Here is a 22,598-nt window from a genome sequence, read left to right as displayed (position 1 = left end):
GAACATCTGATTTACTACTCATTGCAAATTACAAGCAACCAAAATTGACTTCTCTGTTCAGACTGTAGTCAGATTTATTCATGCATTCCAAATTAGTTGCCATAGTTACAGTGTTGGTAAATGTCTGAGTAACATGGGGCAGACGAAATTTAAAAAAAAAAAAAATTGGGGGTATCAAAAGTAGACTGTGATCTTGAACAATAAATATTTTTTTAATGACACCGAAAACAAATAATCAAACACACAAATGCATACGATAGCCAACTGGGTGACATGTCCCTAAATCAGATTTTAAGCTGCATGTATTTTAATTGTAAAAGTCAAATGTGTCTTTTTTTTTTTTGGTGTTTAGAAAATATTTTCCACTCAAGTTAGTCACGACAAAAACAGAGTCGTACTACCTAGCTGAACAGAGAGCCTAACTGTACTCTGAGATGTATAAAAGGATCATGTTAAGCCTCGGGCAGTGTCCTACCTGGCCCTGAAAAAGCCCGGCATCCTGAACTGTGCTGTCAGGCTTGTTTAACTGCTCATAAGTGTTACTCATGTACTTGTTCCACAACCGAGTCTCCTTTTCTGATGGGATATTAAAGAGAGTCCTCATCTCTTTCTCAATGGTATCTAAATCAGGATGACAAACCATTAGGAAAATTGCACAGTATTTCAGGCTGTCTGCAGGCATCTTCACTGCCACTCTAAAAAAATAAATAAATAAATACATTTAAAAGCAGATTTCTAGCCGTAATGTACCAAAGATGAAACTTGCATTTACAGTACCAGTCAAAAGTTTGGACAAACCTACTCACATGGGTTTTTTTCCTGTATTTTAACCATTTTCTACATTGTAGAACAATACTGAAGTCATCACAACTATGAACTAACATATGGAACACATACAAAATTGTGCGGTAAACAAAAAAGTGTTTCTTCTTCAAAGTAGCCACCTTGATGACACTTTGCACACTATTGGCATTATCTTAAAGGGCATATCCTGGACCAATTTTGTTTTTTTTTGTTGTTGATTTTTTTATATTAAAGTATGTCCCTTTCCACACTCATCCAGAAGGGTAATTTTGCACAAGGCCATCTGTCTACAGCAGAAAAAAATAAACGCGTCTGGAAAAATCCCAAGGGAGTCTGGAGCCAGATTCGTGACGTCACCTGCGGAAGCGCCAGCAGGCTGCGCGAGCTTTGCACGGTTTCAGTGCACAGCCTGTGTAGACCAAGCGCTCCCATTTCTCTCTCATTGCCCGGTCTTTTGGAAAACGATGAGTACTAATCCGATCAAGATTGGTGTTGCTACACCCTCCTACGATACATCTGTTAATCATTTTAATAAATTACGTGATAACGTTGAAGAAATTGGCAGAAAACCACCGGGTCGTTTTCTCAAACAAACCAGCGCTGATGTAGGATTCAGAGGGAGGCGTCCCGCACGCAACGTCACGAAAATTAATGTTTGCCGGGAAATCCAAATGCCAAGTTTTTTCACAGGCGGACCAATTCACCTCAAATGGCTTGATTTCAACTGAATTCTTCTCTGATATTGCGCAAGGTAAAAAAATTGCACAAAATGCAAAATGTGACAGATATTTGACCAAAGTTTAATATAAAATAGGAGAATTACATTGATCTTGCTCCTGAAGTTACCAGTGATATGCACTTTAACCAGCTTCATGAGGTAATCATCTGGAATGCTTTTCAATTAACAGGCGTATCTCGTCAAAAGTTAATTAGTGCAATTTCTTGCCTTCTTGTGTTTGAAACCCCCCAAAAAATGTATATGTATGTATATATATATATATATATATATATATATATATATATATATATATATACATACACACACATATATATATATATATACACACATATACATACATATATATATATATATATATATATATATATATATATGTGTATGTGTATATATATATATATATATATATATATATATATATATATATATATATATATATATATATATATATGTGTGTGTGTGTGTGTCCAAACTTTTAACCAGTCATGTAGGTAAAAATGGTACAACATGGTGAAGCACAGTTTGTAGGAAAATAATGTACAAAGACAGAATAATCTAAAGAATTTATGATGGTGAGCATACATTTTTACCAATAAGGGTATCTGCTGTTCCTCAGCTACCTCCAGTTGAACTTGACTCAAACCAGTCATTGGCCTTATATTATTGTGCGCGTGCATGCAAGATGATCTTTGAGGCAAACTTAAGAATTGCCTAAAAAGCTTACATTTATATGGCTGTTGAGTTTAAGACAGTTTAATACTTAAGGCAGACATTTAAAATATCTGAAGAACCTACGGACACGAAAAAGGTACGATGTCCAGACAGACAACTTGGTGATATTGATGACTTCGGTTATAATATAATTGAAGAGCAAGCCAAAAAGGTTTTAAGACGCACAAATCCAATACATGTAAATATGATTAGCACTGAGACTGAAATCTTTATGAAGGTCATGATGTTAAGTTGATGCTCTCATACCAATCGTGTCAGCTTTGCTGAAATGCCGAGTGACCACGTTGTCCATGTTGTCATTCTCACACAGGTTCAGCTCCAGCAGATAGACTTCTACTTTACAGTGCTTCACAAACATGCCATGCTCAACCACCTGGGGAAGATTGATTAATGCTGATAAATTCAAATATGCAAAAAGTCGGCGAAACTGTTCAAAAGGAAAAGGTGGAAAAGGTTGACCCAAAAATGGTCAAACGTAGCATTTTTGGTTTTCAGCAGGGGGACCCCACACAACCCTAAAAAGGTCTTAAATAATTTCTAAATAATATTTATAGTGAAGATAATTAGAAAAATGAATCACGCAATATTCCCGCGACTGTGCCAGTGTTGTGCCGAATTCCCTTTTGTATCCAGATGCATTACAGCATAAGCATACCCAACCCATGCTGCATATTTACATGAGATTTCTCTTCCTTTTATTCTCATTCAGATTCTGGTATATTTTGGGTTTTATTTTTTGACACAGTAAACACGAGAAGAATGCCAAAAAAGCCCAACAAAAGACCATGACAATGAAAGCAAACTTTATCTAACGATCTGAAGACTTTGTGAGAGAGGGTGCTGAATCCTAAACCCCCTTTATGTGCATGCATAATGCTGTGTTCACACTTATACCGGTACGAAAGTGGTATAACTGTATCGATACAAAGTATACCGGTACAGTTTAGTGCATCTGTCCACACTAGCAAGAAATGTTTGCGGTTTTCTTTCACGGTAGTTGAAATGCGCGTGCGCGAAAAGTTTCCGTGGTTACCGAGTAACTTCCTTCCGAGAATATATGGCGGATGAAACAACGTGTGTGTGCTTTTGTCGTCAGTGTACAGTCTGTATTTCTGGTGGTCATTTATTCAGTCGAATCATATAAAACGCGCGAGGCAGTTGAGAAAGAAACAAACGAATCTCCGTCCTTCACTATTTTATTCAGCAAAGACATCGATTGAGGTGTGTGACTTTGCGCATGCGCATTATATTTGTATCGATACACAGCCGCTTCATCCGTCCACACTATGCGAAGCGCTACAGTACCGGTACGAAACCCATACATTTGTGGGTTTCGTACCGATACAGTTATACCGCTACAGTACCGGTATAGTTGCTAGTGTGGACAGGTGTTGCGGTACGAAAATAGTTTCGTATCGGTACAAAATCCCTAGTGTGGACAGGGTAAACATCACACAGCAGCCCAATATCACATGTTCCCACTTGAAACAACAGAAATCATGATTAATTCTGCAGCATCAGTATGCTAACACTCAAGGAGTTCCCAACAGTACAGCGGATATTATTACGCCCATCCCTGTGCTCCTGAATTAGTGGAAATGTTGGTTTTCCTGTCCTCTTTGTTTAGGCTATCAGCTCTGGATATTTAAGTTACCGTATTTTTCGGACTATAAGTCGCACTTTTTTTTCATGGTTTGGCTGGCCATGCGACTTATACTCTGGTGCGACGTATATATGTTTTTTTTTTTTTTTCCACCACGGAATAACTGGAGCTGATGCAGAGTCTGACGACAGCCACGCAGAAGAAGAGGAAACGGCGCTTCATCTGCCGCTGGAGGCAGAGTTGTTCAGAAGCGACACCGAGGATGAATTCAATGGATTTGCTGATTTGGAGTGAAATCATCAGCTTGATAAACTTGATTGGTCTGTGTTTTATTATTAATGATAGGCCTATAGTTATTTAAATAAGTTATGTAGTGATTTTAGGCAGTGCTTAATTTGTGAAGTGGGAGGTCCCAGAACGCAGGAGGTGGGTGGGTCCGGCGACTCAAAAAAAAAAAAAAAAAAAAGGCGGGGGATGGTTTACTATAACTTTACGCACATGCGCTTATTGTGTGTGTAAAATAATAATAATAATAATAATAATAATATCAGACATTATGATCTTAGAAAACGCTTTAGTGACAAACAGTTACAGACAGTAATATGTCGTGATATATTACAAAATATTAATTTTTATTATTAGTCTATATATTAAATTATATATTACATTTATCTTCTAAAATAACAGACTGTACTCATCACAACCGGTTTATTTCACCATTGGAGATCAGATCACACAAGACATGAGTTAAATGACTCATTTTAAGGATTTAAGTAGGGGATTTAAAAGCGGTTGTTGTTGTTTTTTTTTTTCACTAGACAGTTGTTTTTACTACCGTACCTGTCTTTGGAGATGATATACCTATAGCCTACTTGACCTCTGATGTGATGAAATAAAATTCGACAAAAATGAAGAATGACACTCCTCGATGATGACTACAGCTTTAATAACACAGATGAAAGAGCCATGGGGCGATAATAAGCCCTACCGGTAAAAATATTCTAAAAGCAAACTGATTAATGCATCAGTAATAGGCTACTAATATTAGTTATAATAATAATATAGGCTATTAGTAATAACGATAGTGATAGTATTAAAGATAGTAGTAGATATTTAAAATAATCAGACTAGGCTACTTACAGGGCAAAGGGCGCGTTATCACTGCTCAGCTGTTCGTTTATTAAATAAACAATGCAGTCGCGCAGTAACCACGCGCCGCTTATCAGATAGAATCACAGATTCTATGGATAGAATAACCCTTCAAAAAAGTGCGACTTATAGTCCGGTGCGACGTATATATGTTTTTTTCGTCTTCATAATGCATTTTTTGGCTGATGCGACTTAAACTCCGGAGCGACGTATAGTCCGGAAAATACGGTACTTATCACTATCACACAAGCCTACTGCATAAACTACAAAACAGCACTGCACTTGCTAAACAAATCTATCCATCATACAAAACCCAGATTTCATGCAATGTCAAAAACTGCACCTTCACAAAAGGGAGAGAGGAAGCATGTTACCTTCCTGACGATGGGCCTCTGTCCTTCTAGGCATCCATACCAGCTGACGAGATTATTCCATGCTTCTGTTGGCATTAGGACATAGTCTAACTCATCTATGAGATGCTCCTTGAGTACTTGGGTCTCCTGGTCTGCAAGACAAATATAGCCAATATATAAATTCAAACTATAGCAATTATTATTAGCAACTTGGGGGGGGGGGGGGGGGGATCTCCCCTTCACTGTTCATTTAACAGAAACCTATAGCAGTTAGTCATAATAAAAAATAAAATTAAAAAAAAAAGTATACGCATGTGGTCTCCATTAGCAACAACCACCACATCACTACTAGTGCTGTAAAATTAATTAAGATACTAGGAGTCATCCTTACTTCTTTCACACCACACTTTTGCTACATTCATAAATGTAACGTTAGCATTTCTATAAGTAATCAATAGGAAGATGCTAACTAGCATCTACAGCTTTTGGCAAATGCCCTTATCCAGGGTGACATACAAAAAAAGCTCATCCCCATATTAGTACAAATAGGTCAGGGTCCAAAAACACTATAAAACTAAAACCAAAAGTTTGAAAGAAGTTAGTACAAGTTGCGGTGGGAATGGACCACAAAAGAATCCAGTGAGCTGATGATATTTTAGTGGTGGACGATTCTCAGCAAAGTAGAGACACTGATATAGTAGTGCGTGTTGTGATGGTAAATATGCATCAAATACAGGAGTATCTCGCTGGTCCATGGTGAACAGTTAGAGACTATAGCATGCATGTTCCCATGACACTTTCATCAGTGTCTATTTTTGTAGTAGTAGATAAATACTCAATGTGCCCAAAAGTTTTTGGACACCTGGCCATCATACCTGTATAACAGTTATTCCATGAAATCGAGTCGTACATGAGTTGACAGTCAACGAGGCGCATAGTGCCGAGTTGGCTAGAAGCCATGTACGATGAGATTGAGTGGAATAACTTTTATTCTATCCACATTAACTGGATTTTGAAAACCCGAGCTTTTTTTTTTTTAAACCCATTCAACCTCTGATGTTAGCAAAGAGGCCTGGGGTGCAGACAGTGTTTCAGTTCATCACAAAATTCTTCAGTTGGGTTGAGGTTAGGCTCTGTGCGGGCCACCCAAGATCGTCCACACCAACCTTGACCAACAATATCTTCACGGACTTCGTTTTATGCACAGGGGTTCTGTCATGCTGAAGCATGTTTGGGCCTCTTAGCTCCAGTAATGGTGAATGTTAAATGCTATGGCATACAAAGACATTCTAAACAATTGTTTACTTCCAACTTTGTGGCAACAGTCTGGGGAAGAACTGTATATGGTTGTGATGGTCAGATGCCCACAAACATTTGGCCGATTAAACATCATGGAACACATTGTTGAGCTGGGTGAGGAATATCTTGGAGTCCAACATGATAAGCTGGATTAGAAGGTCTACACAAGGGCTGTGTACAGTAAGGTGATGGGCAGACTACTTTCTGAGGAAGCTCAAGTCCTTTAAAGTAGGGATCGACCGATATGTTTTTTTCAGGGCCGATACCGATAATTATGGAATTGGGATGCCGATAACTGATATGTGCAACCGATAAATGTAAACATTATAATTCACATGAAATTAAACATAGCACACACTGACACAGACTTTCATATCCATGAAATGTATGTTTAATTGTAAAATTGAACATGAAATTTTGTGCAGGGAGATGCCAGCAGCATTTGTACAATAAAGTCAAACATTAGTTAGAATAAAATGAGAAATAAAATAATAATAAAATAAATATTCACCAATAAAAAAAAAATAAAAGTCACTCCCTACTATATTACAGCTCACCATTTTCAGTGGAAAATAAATGAAAATACACTCTGGATTCTTTTACACTAAGAACTAAGTAAGACTTACCAACTTCAAGTAGTTTTTAAATAAATCAAGTGTAGGGAGCTGCCTGCAGCATTTTTTAAAAAGTAAAATCAAACATTCAGTAAAGTAGGCCATCACTCCCTATTAGGAGCGGCTGCTCCTTTAAGAGTATATCGCTTTCCGAATCAGAAGCGCTAGCGAGGAGAATCACTTGTGCAAGAATTATAAATACTAGTCACATCTGGCTTGTTTAAATGTTCAAACAGCGCTTTATAAAGTTGCCTTGACCACCTCTCTGAATGGCCGTCATTCTACTGTTCGAGTAGAACTACTGACACATTCACAACGTTTCCAGACGGGGATTTAAAAATGACTGCAGCCTACGTTATGCTGTTTCAGCGAGACTAGTTGGTTGTAGGCTAATTCAAGTGCTTCCTTCCGTAAGCTAAGTTTGCCTGGCTACACAGATGCAAATGGACAATTTTAACGAGTAGTAGATGAAGAATGTAAACATATAATGATGTTGTGCTTTTGCAATTTGTGTGTTTGCGACTTATTGCGGCAAAAGCAGCGTGTCCTTACCTTGATACGGCCGCCTTGAAACAGTTCAGAGTGTTTAGCTACGCGTGTTGATTGGCTATATCTCTTGTGCCAAACAAATCAGATGTTGTGGTGGGCGGGACCGTGTTCTTGAACTCAGAGAGGCGAGTGCAGGAAAGGACATGCAGTGACAGTCGCATTAGGAACGAAATGGCTGCAAAAAGGCATGTTATCGGCATATCGGTGGAAATTATGGCCGATACCGATAACCCTAAAAATGCAGAATATCGGCCCGATATATCGGCCAGGCCGATTATCGGTCGACCCCTACTTTAAAGTGTACCTGTAGTGAATTTTAATTACTAGCCATTTCAAAAGAAAGATCGCCAAATGATACCAGTGGTTCCGTCATGTAACGTTCGTCATAAGCTCTTGTCAAGTACGCACGAGTTTTAAGTCACCGCTCCGTCAATCAGGCATGGTCAGTGACATGTTGCCTCTTTCATGGGCTGTTCCACCACCGGTAGTGATGCACGGTCATCGTTTTGTCCAATTGCAAATCTACTTGCACATAATGCCATGAAATAATTGATATGTGCCATAAAATAAAGATCTATTACAAGTATTAGATCTATATTTATTCAACGTGTTCTGAAGTTACTTGACTGGGAACTTGCCTGTTCGTCAGCTCCCCTTCAGGTGCCGGTCCCTGGAGGTACCTGTGGATCATGCAGTCAATGAAGGCCAGTTCCAGGGACGGTTTGTGAAGGACATACTCGTGCAGATTCAGGGTGGATGTAAAGCAGTCTGCAATGAGTTCATGTCCTTGACAACAGTAGGACTCCATGTCAGTTCTCATGACGGAGCAGTTTCCTCCTCCGAATCATTAGAATGTGATGACTCACTGTCCTCACAAGCCTCCTCCCTCTCTGGCTCGAATAGATAACCATTAACACCCATTTCATCAAAGTTGCTACTAGCCATATTTTGCTTCTTTAACACCTTTCACCTCGACTCTTGACCCACAGAACACTGCTTGTTTACTCACACCCGATAACCCAGAATCCAAGAGCATACATCACTTCAAGTTGGCAACGGCTGCTCCCCATTGGTTTTGCCCCTGTGGGGAATTGACGGAATACAATTGTCCACAAAAGTGCTTTTACGATTTTTTTTTTTTTTACTGAATGTGAACATCTTTTGTCTATAAGTAATACATAAAGCATGATTAATATGTCGTAAGCATGACCAGTATCAGTACACTTTAATGTTTGCAGCAAGATGTTGGAGAGTTGTTGCAAGTGCAGTGTTCTTTGCAGCAATATGCTGGGGCAGCAACATCAGAGCAGGACGAGCAAGGAAGCTCAAACTGATGAAGGTTCTGTCCCAGGATGCTTCCTGGACAATTTTAATGTGGTCATGGAAATGACAACACAAACTAGCATCCATCCTAGGCAATGCATCACATCGCCTCCATAACTCATTGGTCAAACAGCAGACTCATTCAGCTCTGGAGCTAGGAATGGTTCTGAAGGTCTTGAATATCAAAAATGATCAACCTGTACAACAGTTCATCACTGTGCCAGGACACAGTATGCATGGATGCAAACGGTGCGCCTTTTGGCGGATGCCGCCTTTTTCACGGCTGTCTGGGGGACTTAATTTCATCAAAGTAAATTCTGTATTAAAGTTACTAAATAAGCAAATGCCGTTACAGTCCATGAAACATAGGAAGTATGAGAAGAAAACAGTAAATCAGAAAGCTGCGCACGTAAAGCCAATTGGCTGCGCGCCATTATCTGCTGCTGGCTGCACTTCACTGCACGCGCAAGGATTTCCATCAGTCCAACCTAAGTTACGCAAGTTACGTAATTGGCTTTACGTGCGCAGCTTTCTGATTTACTGTTTTCTTATACTTCCTATGTTTCATGGACTGTAACGGCATTTGCTTATTTAGTCATTTTAATACAGAATTTTCTTTGATGAAATTATAATTAGACACTCCAACGCCCCCCCCCAAAAAAAAATTATCGGATCTGCACGATTCACACAAGTCCCCCAGACAGCCGTGAAAAAGGCGGCATCCGCCAAAAGGCGCGCCGTTTGCATCCATGAGTACGTCACTGTATATTAACATTCACAGGATTTTTATGATTGAACCTTTTTTGCACGACCCATTACATCTGACACTTATCCACACAAACTGTGTACTGGTTGGCACTGCCGTCTCTTACTGTTGTCCCGTTTTAGTAATTTATGTAGTCCTGTGTAGGTCATGTTCAGTTCCGTGTAGTCTCGTAGTTCTTTGCTGTTTTATGTAGCACCATCGTCCTGGAGGAACGGTGTTTCGTTTCACTGTATACTGTACCAGCTGGATATGAGCAAAATGACAAAGCCGACTGACTTGACATGACTGTGCTTTACAGCCTATTCCTTGAATAAAATAGTCAGACATCCACACACGTGTAATTTTTATTTACACTGAACAAAAATATAAACGCAGCGGTCCATATTTTATGAAATACAAATGTTCAGATAGAAATTCATTTTCATTTTCTATGTGCCCGAGCCCAGTCCAGACGAGAACGTCGTCGCCCAGCAGTCAGGTCCAATCCTCGATGAGGTCTACGTGCATGGAGGCCAGCTTCTCTGAGTCAGTTTCTCACAGTTTGACTGCTGACCCTGCGATTGTGTCTCCCCATGGTCTCATCTGCGGTCCGTGTTGCAGTCCGGCACCGATCATGCAGGTGGGTCAGACGGATATGCCGGTCTTGTGCTGGAGTGGTGACACGTGGCCTGCGTGCATGTGGCATGTTGTCTGTGGTGCCATGCTGCTGAAATCGTCGTCGGAGGCGGACTATCGTGGAATAGCACCCCCAATTGACACCCTACAGCTCTGATGGACATTCCAGCCTGCAGCATGCCAATGGCTCGTTCCCGGTTGATTCTGGTCATCTGTGGCATCTTGACATTTGAACATTTTAGGGTGGCCTTTTATTGGCCCCACATAAAGGATGGTCATGACATGCATTACTCAGTGAAATTTTTGTCTGCAATGGTCACACCCAACTGGATCATGGATTATCTCAAGTCTGGGCACTGCTCAGAACTTGAGTAGAGGGACATTTTTTTTTTTTCAAAAAATGTTTACTGGTATGCTATACTATCATTTGATGTGGGCAGAAAAAAAAAAATCAGTATCGGATGCACAAAATAAATAAAATCTTTAGGTGCTGCGACAGACAATATTTCATGTTCAAACTGAAAAACTTTGTTGTAAATATATACCCATTCTGAATTCGCTACCTGCAACATTTATATTTAAAAAATTTAAAAAAAGGGGGGGGGGGGGGGGGGGGGGGGGGGAGAGAGACTTGGAAAGTTGTGAAATGTTCAAAGAACCCCTGTTTGGAACATTCTACAGGTAAAACAGGTCATGACTGAGCCTTTCCAATTAACAAGCAAGGATGGGTCTAGATTCACCACGTTGTGAAAAACTGCATGGGTAAATACCGTATTGGCTCGAATATAAGACGGTGTTTTTGTTGTAAAAAATAGCTCTTAAAAAGGGGGGTCGTCTTAAATTTGCGGACTAGACAAAATGCCGCCAAAAACGAAAGTGAAAGTGAGGACAGTGAGAGTGAGCAAAGTGAGGCTGAGGATCTCTGTGCTGAGTAGCTGTAATTTAGCAAACTACCCTTTCCATTGTTTCAGTTGTTTATTATTGTAAACCTTAATGTATTGTTTAATGCATTGTTTAAAGCATTTGCACTGTTCTGCAAATTTATTCCATATACCCGTAGGCTATGGGAAGTTAATGCATTGACATTCTGAAGTTTATAAACTTTCAATCTAAACCTGACAAATTTGTTGAATTAATGCAATTTAAATGTTTTAATTTGGCTTGTCTAGTAGCCTGCAGTTTAGCCTCTTTTTTTACTTCTATGAAAAGTGTTCACGGAAATGAGACTGAAATGACCTCTATTTAAATGTGAAAAACAAAAGCCTCTAATTTTAAACAGAATTTTGAAATAAATACGCTTTATATGAATGAACATTTGGTCTTCAAAAAACTTTTTCCCCAAAGATGAACTTGGAAAAGGGGGGGTCGTCTTACATTCAGGGCCGTCTTATACTCGGGCCAATACGGTAGTGCAACAGTTTAAGAACAAATGTTTCTCAAATGTACAGCTGCAAGGAATTTAGGAATTTTACGACTAACAATCCATATCAAAAAGATGCACAGAATCCAGAGAAATCTCTACACGTAACCTCTGATCTCTCAGGCAGCACTGCATTAAAAAAAACGACATAAGCGTATAAAAGATATTATAACATGGGCTCGGGAAAACTTCTCTAAACCACAGTCAGTAAACAAAATTCATCGCTGCATCTACCATACAAAGTGAAAGCTATACATCAACAACATCCAGAAACGCTGCCGAATTCTCTGAGCCCGAGCCCTCCTGAGATGGACTGATGCAATGTGGAAAAGTGTGCTGAGGCCTGACGAGTCCACATTTCGAATTGTTTTTGGAAATCATGGCTGTTGTGTCCTCCAGGCTAAAAAGAAAAAGGACCATCCAGATTGTTACCAGCAAAAAGTTCAAAAGGCAGCATCTGTGATGGTATGGAGGTGTGTTATTGCACATGGCAGGGGTAACGTGCACATCTGTGAAGGCACCATTAATGCTGAAAGGTACATACAAGTTTTGTAGCAGCGTATGCTGCCATTCAGTGGACATCTTTTTCAGGGACATGCGTGCTTATTCCAGCAAGACAATACCAAGCCAAATCCTGCATGTGTTACAACAGCATGACGGGGTTTTTTTTCCTTCAAGTAGAGATCGCAGACAGCCGGCTCGCCGTCTGCGATCTCTACTTGAGTTGGTCTGATGTAGTCTCGATCACAGCACAGAACTCCAAAGTCGTCGTTCAATCCGTTTACAAACTCTTGATCTAAAATAAATCTACCTTTATCGTTCCTGAGAGAAAGCTGATCAACTTTTCTCCACCATGCATGCGATCCAAGCTTCCCTGAAGCAAGAGCTTGCCGATTCTCTACGATGATCTTTCCGATTTTCTCAGACAGCTCGTTTAGATTTCTCCCGCCTGTCCTCTGATCTTGCTTTCCGCTTGAATTGATTTTAGCAGCGGGCTCATCCAAGGAGGGTCTCTTGAAGACATCTTCACCGTCTTGGTTGGAAAACATTCGTCCATTAGTTCGTTTATTATCGAGTGGACAGATTCAACCGCCTCTTCCAAATTCGTGTTGTTGGTGATAGAATTCCAGTCATACTCGTTGAGCTTTTGATGGAATGCAATTTTTCTGTGCTCCCTGTAATCACGTATTATACGTTTTAGTCTCAAGGGTTTTAATTTGACGCCCACAGGTAGAATGACGCCCTTGTGGTCAGTTTTCATTTGAGCCACAATGGGATAGCACTTAGAAAAAAAAAAAAAAAAGAGATGCATTATTCGTAAGACAATTGTCTAAGATTGAATCACTTCGCGTAGGAAAATTAACCAAGATTTCAAGTCCAGACAGTGTCGATACTTTTTCCAGATCAAGCTGGTTCAAATCACCACCACACACAACAAGCCTGCTGGGGTGCTGTTCGAGGAAGTTATCCATACTGTCAATGATGTAATCTATGAGATCATCCTCTGGATACCTTGGCTTAGGAGGGTTGTAAATTCCGCAAACACGTGCCGCTTTATGAAGCGCAAAATAGGACAACGGAAATCCTGGACTATTGATCAACTAAAGCCATATTTCAAGCAAGAATGGGAAAGGAATTTCACGTTCAAAACTTCTACAATTAGTCTCCTCAGTTCCCAAATGCTTCAAGTGTGATTAAAAGAAAAGGGGATGTAACACAGTGATAAACATGCCCCTGTCCAACTTTTTTGGAACATGTTGCAGGAATCAAATTCAGAATGAGTGCATATTTACAAAAAACAGCAAAAGTTTCTCAGGTTGAACATTAAATATCTTGTCTTTGTATTATATTCAACTGAATTAAAGTCAAAAAAGTTTTGCAAATAATCACATTCTGTTTTTATTTACCTTTTTACGCAGAGTCCCAACTTTTTTGGAACCGGGGCTATATATTCATTTTTACGACTATGTATAATCTACTGAAAGTTAAAGTCCTTCCCGCGCCATGTGGCGCATCGGGCAGCGCCGATCTCAGTTTACGCAGCCCTCAGCCTCTCGCCTATTACATAGCTAGGGTTACAGTGGCGGGCTAGTCCTCTGGTAACCGCCAGAGTTTGACTCCCCACTCGCATCTGTATTGCAGCGTGCCTTGCCAGATTAAAAGCAGCAGGTACCATTTTTATGATGGTCTTTGGTATGACCCGACCGTGAATAGAACTCTCGATCTCCCAATTGAGAGGCAGACACGCTACCACTAGGCCACTAGCTGGTATAATCTACTGAACGCTTTTCTTTTATTTGTGCCAAGAAGGTTAATGTCAGTGCAGTTTGTCAGGATTGCACAAAATTTATCAATCCAATTTCCATGAAACTTGGTGGAATGGTGCAGCATGGGCCAAGGAAGAACCCATTAAATTTTGGTGCAAAGCCACAAACTTGGTTTCATTTTTGCTAATGTTGAAAGATATAGCATTTGGCCTTGGGAAGCCCGTACTCAAGAACACGCTACTGAATTTTAAATATGCATCAACCAAGATGGTGCTGTGGACGGCTGCTTCGGTGTGTTGGTGCGCATCGTTTTCTCTTATTCTGTTTGTAAACCCAGTTCACTGCTGCGATACTCGAATGTCTTTCGCCAGAGAAGAGCTCTTGAATATTAGGGGAACAATTCCAGCTGATTACCAACTTTTCTGGTGTCTTCCATGGAAGTACTGGACATCCTGGTCAAAGGTGCCCTCACCTTTGCTCACTCAGTGAGATGCCAGAGGAGAGGAAAATACCCTGGTGTGCTTGTGCACCTCTGTCGGCACGGACTTCACACACCGCAACCTGCAATATTTCTCTCCAATGTGCAGTCACTCTGCAACAAACTGGACAAACTCCAACTGCTGGTGGGGAGAAACAGGGACTTTCACTCATCTTCAGTTTTATGCTTCATGGAGACGTGGCTATGCAGACTTGTTCCAGATTTTGTAATGCAGCTGGCCAGTTTCCAACTTTTTCGGAGGTGACCGTAACACAGATCTCTCTGGTAAAACAAAGGGTGGTGTAATCTGTTTTTATGTAAACAGTGGCTGGTGCAGTGATGAGTCAGTGATCCTGCAACACGGTCCTCCTGACCTAGAATCATTAATTGTAAACCCTTCTACTCCTCCCGTGAGTTTGCTTTATTCATTCTGGTCGGTGTTTACATTCCACCATAGGCCAATGTGCAAAAAGCACAGCACATGCTGGCCAACCAGATACTCAGTGTGTTTACATGCACATCCAAATCGAGCTACTGTCGGTAATCGAGCTAAGGGTCCCAGCAGGGGTGCCAGAGAAATCCAATCCTACATGCACACAAGGAAATTGAGCTATTGTGTGAGGTACATTGTGCACCCGAGCCACAGGAGGCGCTACACGCCCCATCGTGTTGGTACACTTCCGGTTGTCGTCATGAAGAAGAGCTATTCAAGAGTATAAACAAAGTTATCAGTCAAGAAGAACGACGACGAGGACAGCAACATCGATATATATATATTCAACTCCTTAAGCTGAATGAGCATGAACTCCATCTCCTCATTGCTCCAGAAGTGCACGTTTCTACTACTGTTGTCATGCCGACCGAGGCTGTTGTGTTTCCTGCTTGTGGTCTCGTCACTTCCGGAAGGGGCAGTGCTGAAGTAAGTAGCTCAACTACGTAGCTCGATAGGGTTTACATGCACTAAGTAGCTCGGCTACAATTGCATAATCTAGATCGCGTAGCTCGATTATGAGAAATCCAGTTCGGTTCGATTTCAGCCGAGCTAAGGTGTTTCCATGGCATTTAGAACTTCGGTTTCAGTCGAGCTATGGCAGAAATTCGATTTTCTCTATGTGCATGTAAACGCACTGACTGAGTATGGAGCAGACTAACCCAGACTCCCTAGTTATTGTCCTCGGTGACTTGAACTAAGGTAACCTCAGCCGCGAACTACCAAAATGCAAACAGTTTATGAAAATGCCCGACCAGAGAGGAGAATATTTTGGATCACTGCAACACACCAGTCAACAATGCCCATTCCCCCGCGCTGCACTGGGCCACTCTGACCACATCATGGTCCACTTGATTCCTGTATACAGGCAGAAACTAAAGCTGAAAAAACCTGTAGTGAGGACATCGAAGACATGGAGCAATGAGGCTGCGGAGAACCTTCACAGGTGCTTGGACTGTACAAACTGGGATGTGTTCTGGACCGCTCCCAATCATCTGGGTGAATACACAGAGGCTGTGTCGTAATACATCAGCTTCTGTGAGGACTGCTGCATTCTATCGCGAACCAGGGTGAGTTACAATAACGACAAACCCTGATTCACAGAAAAGCTCAGACAGCCAAGGTTGCAAAAGGAAGAAGCGTTGAAATGTGGGGACAGGAACAGGTTTAACAAGGTGGTGAGAGAAGCTAAACGAGTATGGAGAGCGTGCACGTGATATTTGTTTATCTGCCATCTTGGACGGCATGGCCGCGCATAGAACTTAGACGAACCTGTTCTAATTATCAAGTGTGTGGGAGTAGATCTTTCGAGAATGGTTATATCTTGTTCAGCATTTGGTTGTACCAACAGACAGGGCCAAAAGGAGGGCCTGTCATTTTATAGATTCCCCGCAGACGAGGAGAGACGCACAAAATGGGTGTCCGCTGTGTGAAGAGAAAACTGGAACCCCAGTTCTACCAGCCGAATTTGTAGTGAACACTTCATATCAGGTAGGTGTAATCTTCTAATTCAATACTTCTAGTACATCTGCTAAGTTGATTTTCGGATTGAATGATAACTGCATAGTCGGTGATTTGTGATTTTTTTTCAGACAAAAACATACATATTTACAACCCTGTCATTATCTGGAACTGAGTTTAGATTTCGAACATTCTTACGATAAAACGTCCTGCATAGTCTCTTTATGATAAACGTCTTAATGCCACTTACCCGTGAGGTTATCAAGTAGACATTCTTCTTCGGAACCTTCCAGAGGTATAGTTGGGATACCCATCCCGCAACAAAATATTTATAAGCTTCCAGGCTCTTGAGGGCTTTGCCAGTGTAACACGATTCACAAGAAAATTGTAAATGTCGTGGTAGGCCAGATCGGGCAAATCGCCGGCACCGCAGCTCCGAATTTCCCTGAACAAGGATTGCGGCAAGTTGTACGGATCTGCAATCCCCAACCTGGAACACTTTTCCACGCAACGCTGCCTCACATCACCTTCAAGATGCTGAACAAACTTAGACAAGTTATCGCGCGATGTAGATGGGGTATTTTCTGAATTTTCTTGGGGATTACTCCCTGGATCCATTACGCTCGGGCAAGGTAAACAATCCTGAAGCCGTCCAATATGGCGGAGTAAACACGGACGGGTCATGTCCGTGTTTACTCCGCCATCCTCTATACTCAAACTCCAACGCCAGTTTTCAGCCAACGACTCTACATCTGTCTGGAAAGGGCTCAGACAGATCACAAACTGAAAACCTTCAGCGCCCCCCACTCTTAACGACTTGTACCTGGCCAACCAACTGAACGAATTCTACTGTTGCTTTGAAAGACAATGGAACTGTCCTGATAACACCCCCATGACTCGACACTCCAGCTCACCACCCCCACTGCTGCTGGAGCCTCTCTACAACTTCACACCTCAGGCTACGTTTACATTAGACCGTATCTGTCTCGTTTTCTTCGCGGATGCACTGTCCGTTTACATTAAACCGCCTGGAAACGGGAATCCGCCAGGGTCCACGTATTCAATCCAGATCGTGTCATCTCCGGTGCTGTGTAAACATTCAGAATACGCGGATACGCTGTGCTGAGCTTGAGCTGGTGTCTCATTGGACAACGTCACTGTGACATCCACCTTCCTGATTCGCTGGCGTTGGTCATGTGACGCGACTGCTGAAAAACGGCGCGGACTTCCGCCTTGTATCACCTTTCATTAAAGAGTATAAAAGTATGAAAATACTGCAAATACTGATGCAAATACTGCCCATTGTGTAGTTATGATTGTCTTTAGGCTTGCCATCCTTCCACTTGCAAGTGGTAAGTGATGTGTGCTGGGATCTCACACACAGCGGCTCAGTCCCGAATCACAGCTTGTTCACTTCACTCGCGCGCTCTGTGAGCTGCGCAGGGCCGGAGTGCGCACCCTCCAGAGGGCACTCGCTGGTCAGGGTGGAGTGATTTGGAGCGCAGGATGCCTGCGGAGCCGAGCGTATCCGTGTATTGGCGTTGCTGTGTGCACACTAATCGTTTTAAAAACGTTAATCTGATGATCCGCTGATACGGTCTAATGTAAACATGGGCTCAGAGACGCATCCACCCACCACCACAGCCTCAACTCCATTCTGGAGAGGGACATCAATAAGCTCTTTAAGAAGCTGAATCCCCGCAAAGCATCAGGTCTCGACTCCGTCTCACAATTTACCCAAAAGCACTGTGCTGATCAGCTGTCTCCGGTGTTCACAGATATTTTCAACACCTCAATGGAGATGTGCCAGCCTGCTTCAAGGCCTCCATCATTATCCCTGTCCCCAAACAGCCAAGGCTCACAGGACTAAATGACTACAGACCCATTGCCCTGACTTCTGTCGTTATGAAATCCTTCAAGCGCCTGACCCACTCCTGAACCCCATGCAGTTCACCTATAGACCCAACAGATTTGCAGACGATGCCGTCAACATGGCTCTTCCATTTCATCCTCCAGCACCTGGACTCCCCAGAAACCTATGCTAGGATCCTGTTTGTGGATTTCAGTTCTGCCTTCAACACAATCATCCCGGCTCTTCTGCAGGACAAGTTCTCCCAGCTGAGCATGCTTGACTCCACCTGCAAGTGGATCACCGACTTCCTGTCTGACAGGAAGCAGCATGTGAAGCTGGGGAAACGTCTCTGACTCTTAAACCATCAGCACCAGATCTCCCCCGCCCCCCAAATGCTGCATCCCTTCTCCTCGACTCTTCTCGTTGTACATCAACAGCTGCACCTACAGTCATCAGTCTGTCAAGCTCCTAAAGTTTACAAACGACACTACCTTCACTGGGCGGCACAGTGGTGTAGTGGTTAGCGCTGTCGCCTCACAGCAAGAAGGTCCTGGGTTCGAGCCCCGTGGCCGGCGAGGGCCTTTCTGTGTGGAGTTTGCATGTTCTCCCTGTGTCCGCGTGGGTTTCCTCCGGGTGCTCCGGTTTCCCCCACAGTCCAAAGACATGCAGGTTAGGTTAACTGGTGACTCTAAATTGACCGTAGGTGTGAATGAGAGTGTGAATGGTTGTCTGTGTCTATGTGTCAGCCCTGTGATGACCTGGCGACTTGTCCAGGGTGTACCCCGCCTTTCACCCGTAGTCAGCTGGGATAGGCTCCAGCTTGCCTGCGACCCTGTAGAAGGATAAAGCGGCTACAAATAACGAGATGAGCCTCAAGCTGTGCAATGTTTGGTCCTACGTTAAGATGTATGTAAAACTTGAGAGCTTTCTGAATTATCAATACATATGTACTTTTCTGCCCCTCTGCCATATTTAGCAGTTAACAAACATTTGTGGGTTGATTTTTGTTTTATATACAGCCAGGTTCTCATAAGGAGCAGGATGACCTGTGATGACCTGGCGACTTGTCCAGGGTGTACCCCGCCTTTCACCCGTAGTCAGCTGGGATAGGCTCCAGCTTGCCTGCGACCCTGTAGAAGGATAAAGCGGCTACAGATAATGAGATGAGATGAGACTACCTTCACTGGACTCCTCTCTGATGAGAATGAGTCCACCTACAGGTGGGAGACTGACCATCTGGTGACTTGGTGCAGGCAGAACAACTTGGAGTTCAATGCCCTAAAGACAGTGGAGATTACTGTAGACTTCAGGAGGAGCTCTGCCACACCCTCCCCCATCACCATGTTTGACTCCCCAGTAACTTCTGGGGAGTATTTCCGCTTTCTGAGCACTACAATCACTCAGGACCTCAAGTTGGAGATGAATATCTGCTCTCTCACCAAGAAAGCACGTTCTTCCTGTGGCAGTTAAAGAAGTTCGATCTGCCAAAGACAATGATGAGTCCATCCCAGGGGCTTAGCCAGGATTGGGAAGGGTGGGAGTGTTTTTCTGAAAGTAGGGAGTGTAACTTGGTCGCGACCCAGAAGGGAATCCCCCCCACCCCCCCAAAAAAAAATTAATTATTTACACAGCCAATTCTCAAAAAACAGCCATAAATCCCCAAACATGGCCTACAAATTTTATACTAACCTGCGCTAACCAAAATTGTGAAATTCTGTTCTTTTGTGAAGGAATTTTGTGCATTTCTGTGGACATTTTTGTCAACAGTCAGCGATTTCCCGAGGAATGCCATCATTTCCATATATGGAAGTTAAATCTAGAAAATCAAATTTACTGCCAAAAATGTAGCGTTCTTATTGGTCAGACTTCGAAACGAGGCTTGAATGGAAGCAAAAACACTACGAGTTTTGAGAGCTTCACCAGCAAAGCTCGGCAGGTTTAGAATGAGTAGGTCATGTATTTAGATAAACATCTTCGCAAGTTTTTCTTCATCATACAAGCATGGTAAACATATTGACAGAAACTTTACACTTTCCTATGTGCCCAATGCCAAATAATAGTTTTTAAATGACCTAAATTAGACGAAACATAAAACTTGTCACCTTCCTCAGTCACACCGGACTCGGCGTGCTGAGAGCCCACTTCCGCATTCATAAAAGACTGTTCCCATGGTAACAGCATGATGATCACTTTCACTTTTTCGGTTTCCATTGGTTTCTCTTTCGCCAAGATTTACATAATCTGAAATAGTTCTTTCATAAACTACCATTATTGAATTTGTTGTATTGTTTACAGTATTTACATTTCAAGTAACTAGTAACTATAGGAAAATTTCCTTTCATGTGTAACTTAATTTCACTTATTTTTTAACTCCTGTTTATTGCACTTAACAGAATCAAAATGATTCCTAACATTGTGATGTAACATTTACATTATGTATATTTCGTAAAATCAAAACCTGTTAAAGGTACCTATTTCCAGTTGCATATATTTCATAATATTAATCTTCAGAGTCAGCTGAATCTCATTTGTTATCTTTGTTGTATATACTAAAGATGTATTCTGTGTAATAGGACTTGATTGCAGCAATTTGTATTTTATTCTTTGTCTTAAGTGTGCTAGAAATTATAATTTAAAGGATATGGGACATGGATTTTTACCTGGGCATAATTATGTATAAAGGACATAAGAAATGCCATCTAAATCACTGCAGGGCGTCAAAAATGTGAAAATCATCACATTATTCAAGTTTTTCTATACATCAGCGTAAAACAAGGATTCGTTAATGAGCTAGGTGGTCACGTGACCCGTGACGTCACAAAAACTTTCCAAGGAGCCAGCGCTTGGGAATCTAATGTAAACAGGTTACCGAAATGGACACCATCGACAGTGACATTCCCGATGTTTCACAGAGATGTGAAGTTAGACCCTATTAATTCGAACCGATAGCTGGAAATTCACATGAACATAGATCTTGTCTTTACTCTGACGGGTCAGATGATTCTGAGAGTGAGGGTTCATTCAATCCCCATGAAACTGAAAGCGGTCGGCTCGATAACACATCCTGGTAAGTTAAAAATAATTCTGCTCAAAGGCTAATGATCTGTTGAAAGAAGTATTATTTTTGTATCATACATTGAAAGTTCATCATAGATCTAGCTAAGTCCGTTGCAAGCTAGTTTTTTTTTTGCTGATATTTTTCAAGATTGATTGAGATACAATGCTTCCAGAGTCCGAGATGAAAACATTCAAAATGGCGAAACGAGTCAGAATTATGATAATCAATAATTGATACACCCAAAAGTATAATACTAATCCTTACCTCGGCTTTCAGTCGCTTAGCGCAGAGGTCTTCAACAAGGGGGTCGCGAAATTGCACCGGATCACTCATCAACAAAAATATTCCTGCCCTGTCCCCTGGCCTCCGTGCAGGGATGAAAACAGCGCGCCTTTCGGCGGATGCCACCTTTTTCACGGCTGAATCGCGCAGATCCGATTTTTAAAAAAAAATAGCGATGTTGGTTCACGGAGCATGAGGCATAAAGTGTAAGGATGAGAGAGAGGCGGTTTAGGTCGGGAAGCTGCGCGCATTTGTACAGCCTGACGCAGGTGTGCGTGGCTTCCCGATTTGAACTGTTTATTTTTTTCCCTCATCCTTATGCTTCCTGTTTCATGAATTAATATCACTCAGTACCCGAGTATTAATGTTGAAAGAATCCTCAGTGAAATGGTCCGAATACAGTTTGTGGGAAACAGTAGGTGCAAAGTTTTTCAACAGGTGTTCTGTAAAGTTGTCTTACCAAGCCTACTGCGCATGCGCAGGTGAGCCCACACTTTCCTCAGCTTCGGGTCCTTGGGGAATGCAAAAAAAACTTACTCCAGGGCATTTCCCATTGGAATTATTGCAACCATAAGCAGCACAATACACCATGATGTCCAATGCATGATGTCCAATGTACGTTAAAGACTATAAAAACAATTTTCGTCATCCACTTCTCCATTCATCTACCCGCTTGTGCTGTGCCCGAAAGTTTTTGTGACGTATGATCACGTGACAGCGGCTCTTCCGGTTGCAAAAAACGCATAT

At 41.9% G+C, this 22,598-nt stretch overlaps 1 protein-coding gene across 1 annotated transcript in view; it reads right to left on the bottom strand.

Annotated features, from left to right (window-relative positions):
• Window positions 1–22,598, bottom strand: part of usp4 (ubiquitin specific peptidase 4 (proto-oncogene)) — a 48,656-nt gene that overhangs the window by 23,591 nt on the left and 2,467 nt on the right. The window contains exons 3-5 of the mRNA XM_060919531.1: window positions 5,399–5,529; window positions 2,519–2,645; window positions 476–621 (exon numbers count right to left, since the gene is read on the bottom strand). Coding sequence (XP_060775514.1) covers window positions 476–621; window positions 2,519–2,645; window positions 5,399–5,529 — 404 coding nt within the window. The remainder of the gene's footprint in view (window positions 1–475; window positions 622–2,518; window positions 2,646–5,398; window positions 5,530–22,598) is intronic.

Source organism: Neoarius graeffei, chromosome 4, assembly GCF_027579695.1.
Source record: "Neoarius graeffei isolate fNeoGra1 chromosome 4, fNeoGra1.pri, whole genome shotgun sequence".
In the NCBI taxonomy this organism is placed as follows: domain Eukaryota; kingdom Metazoa; phylum Chordata; class Actinopteri; order Siluriformes; family Ariidae; genus Neoarius; species Neoarius graeffei.
Note: the sequence above shows the minus strand (reverse complement) of the source record. Positions and strands in the feature narration are given on the sequence as shown.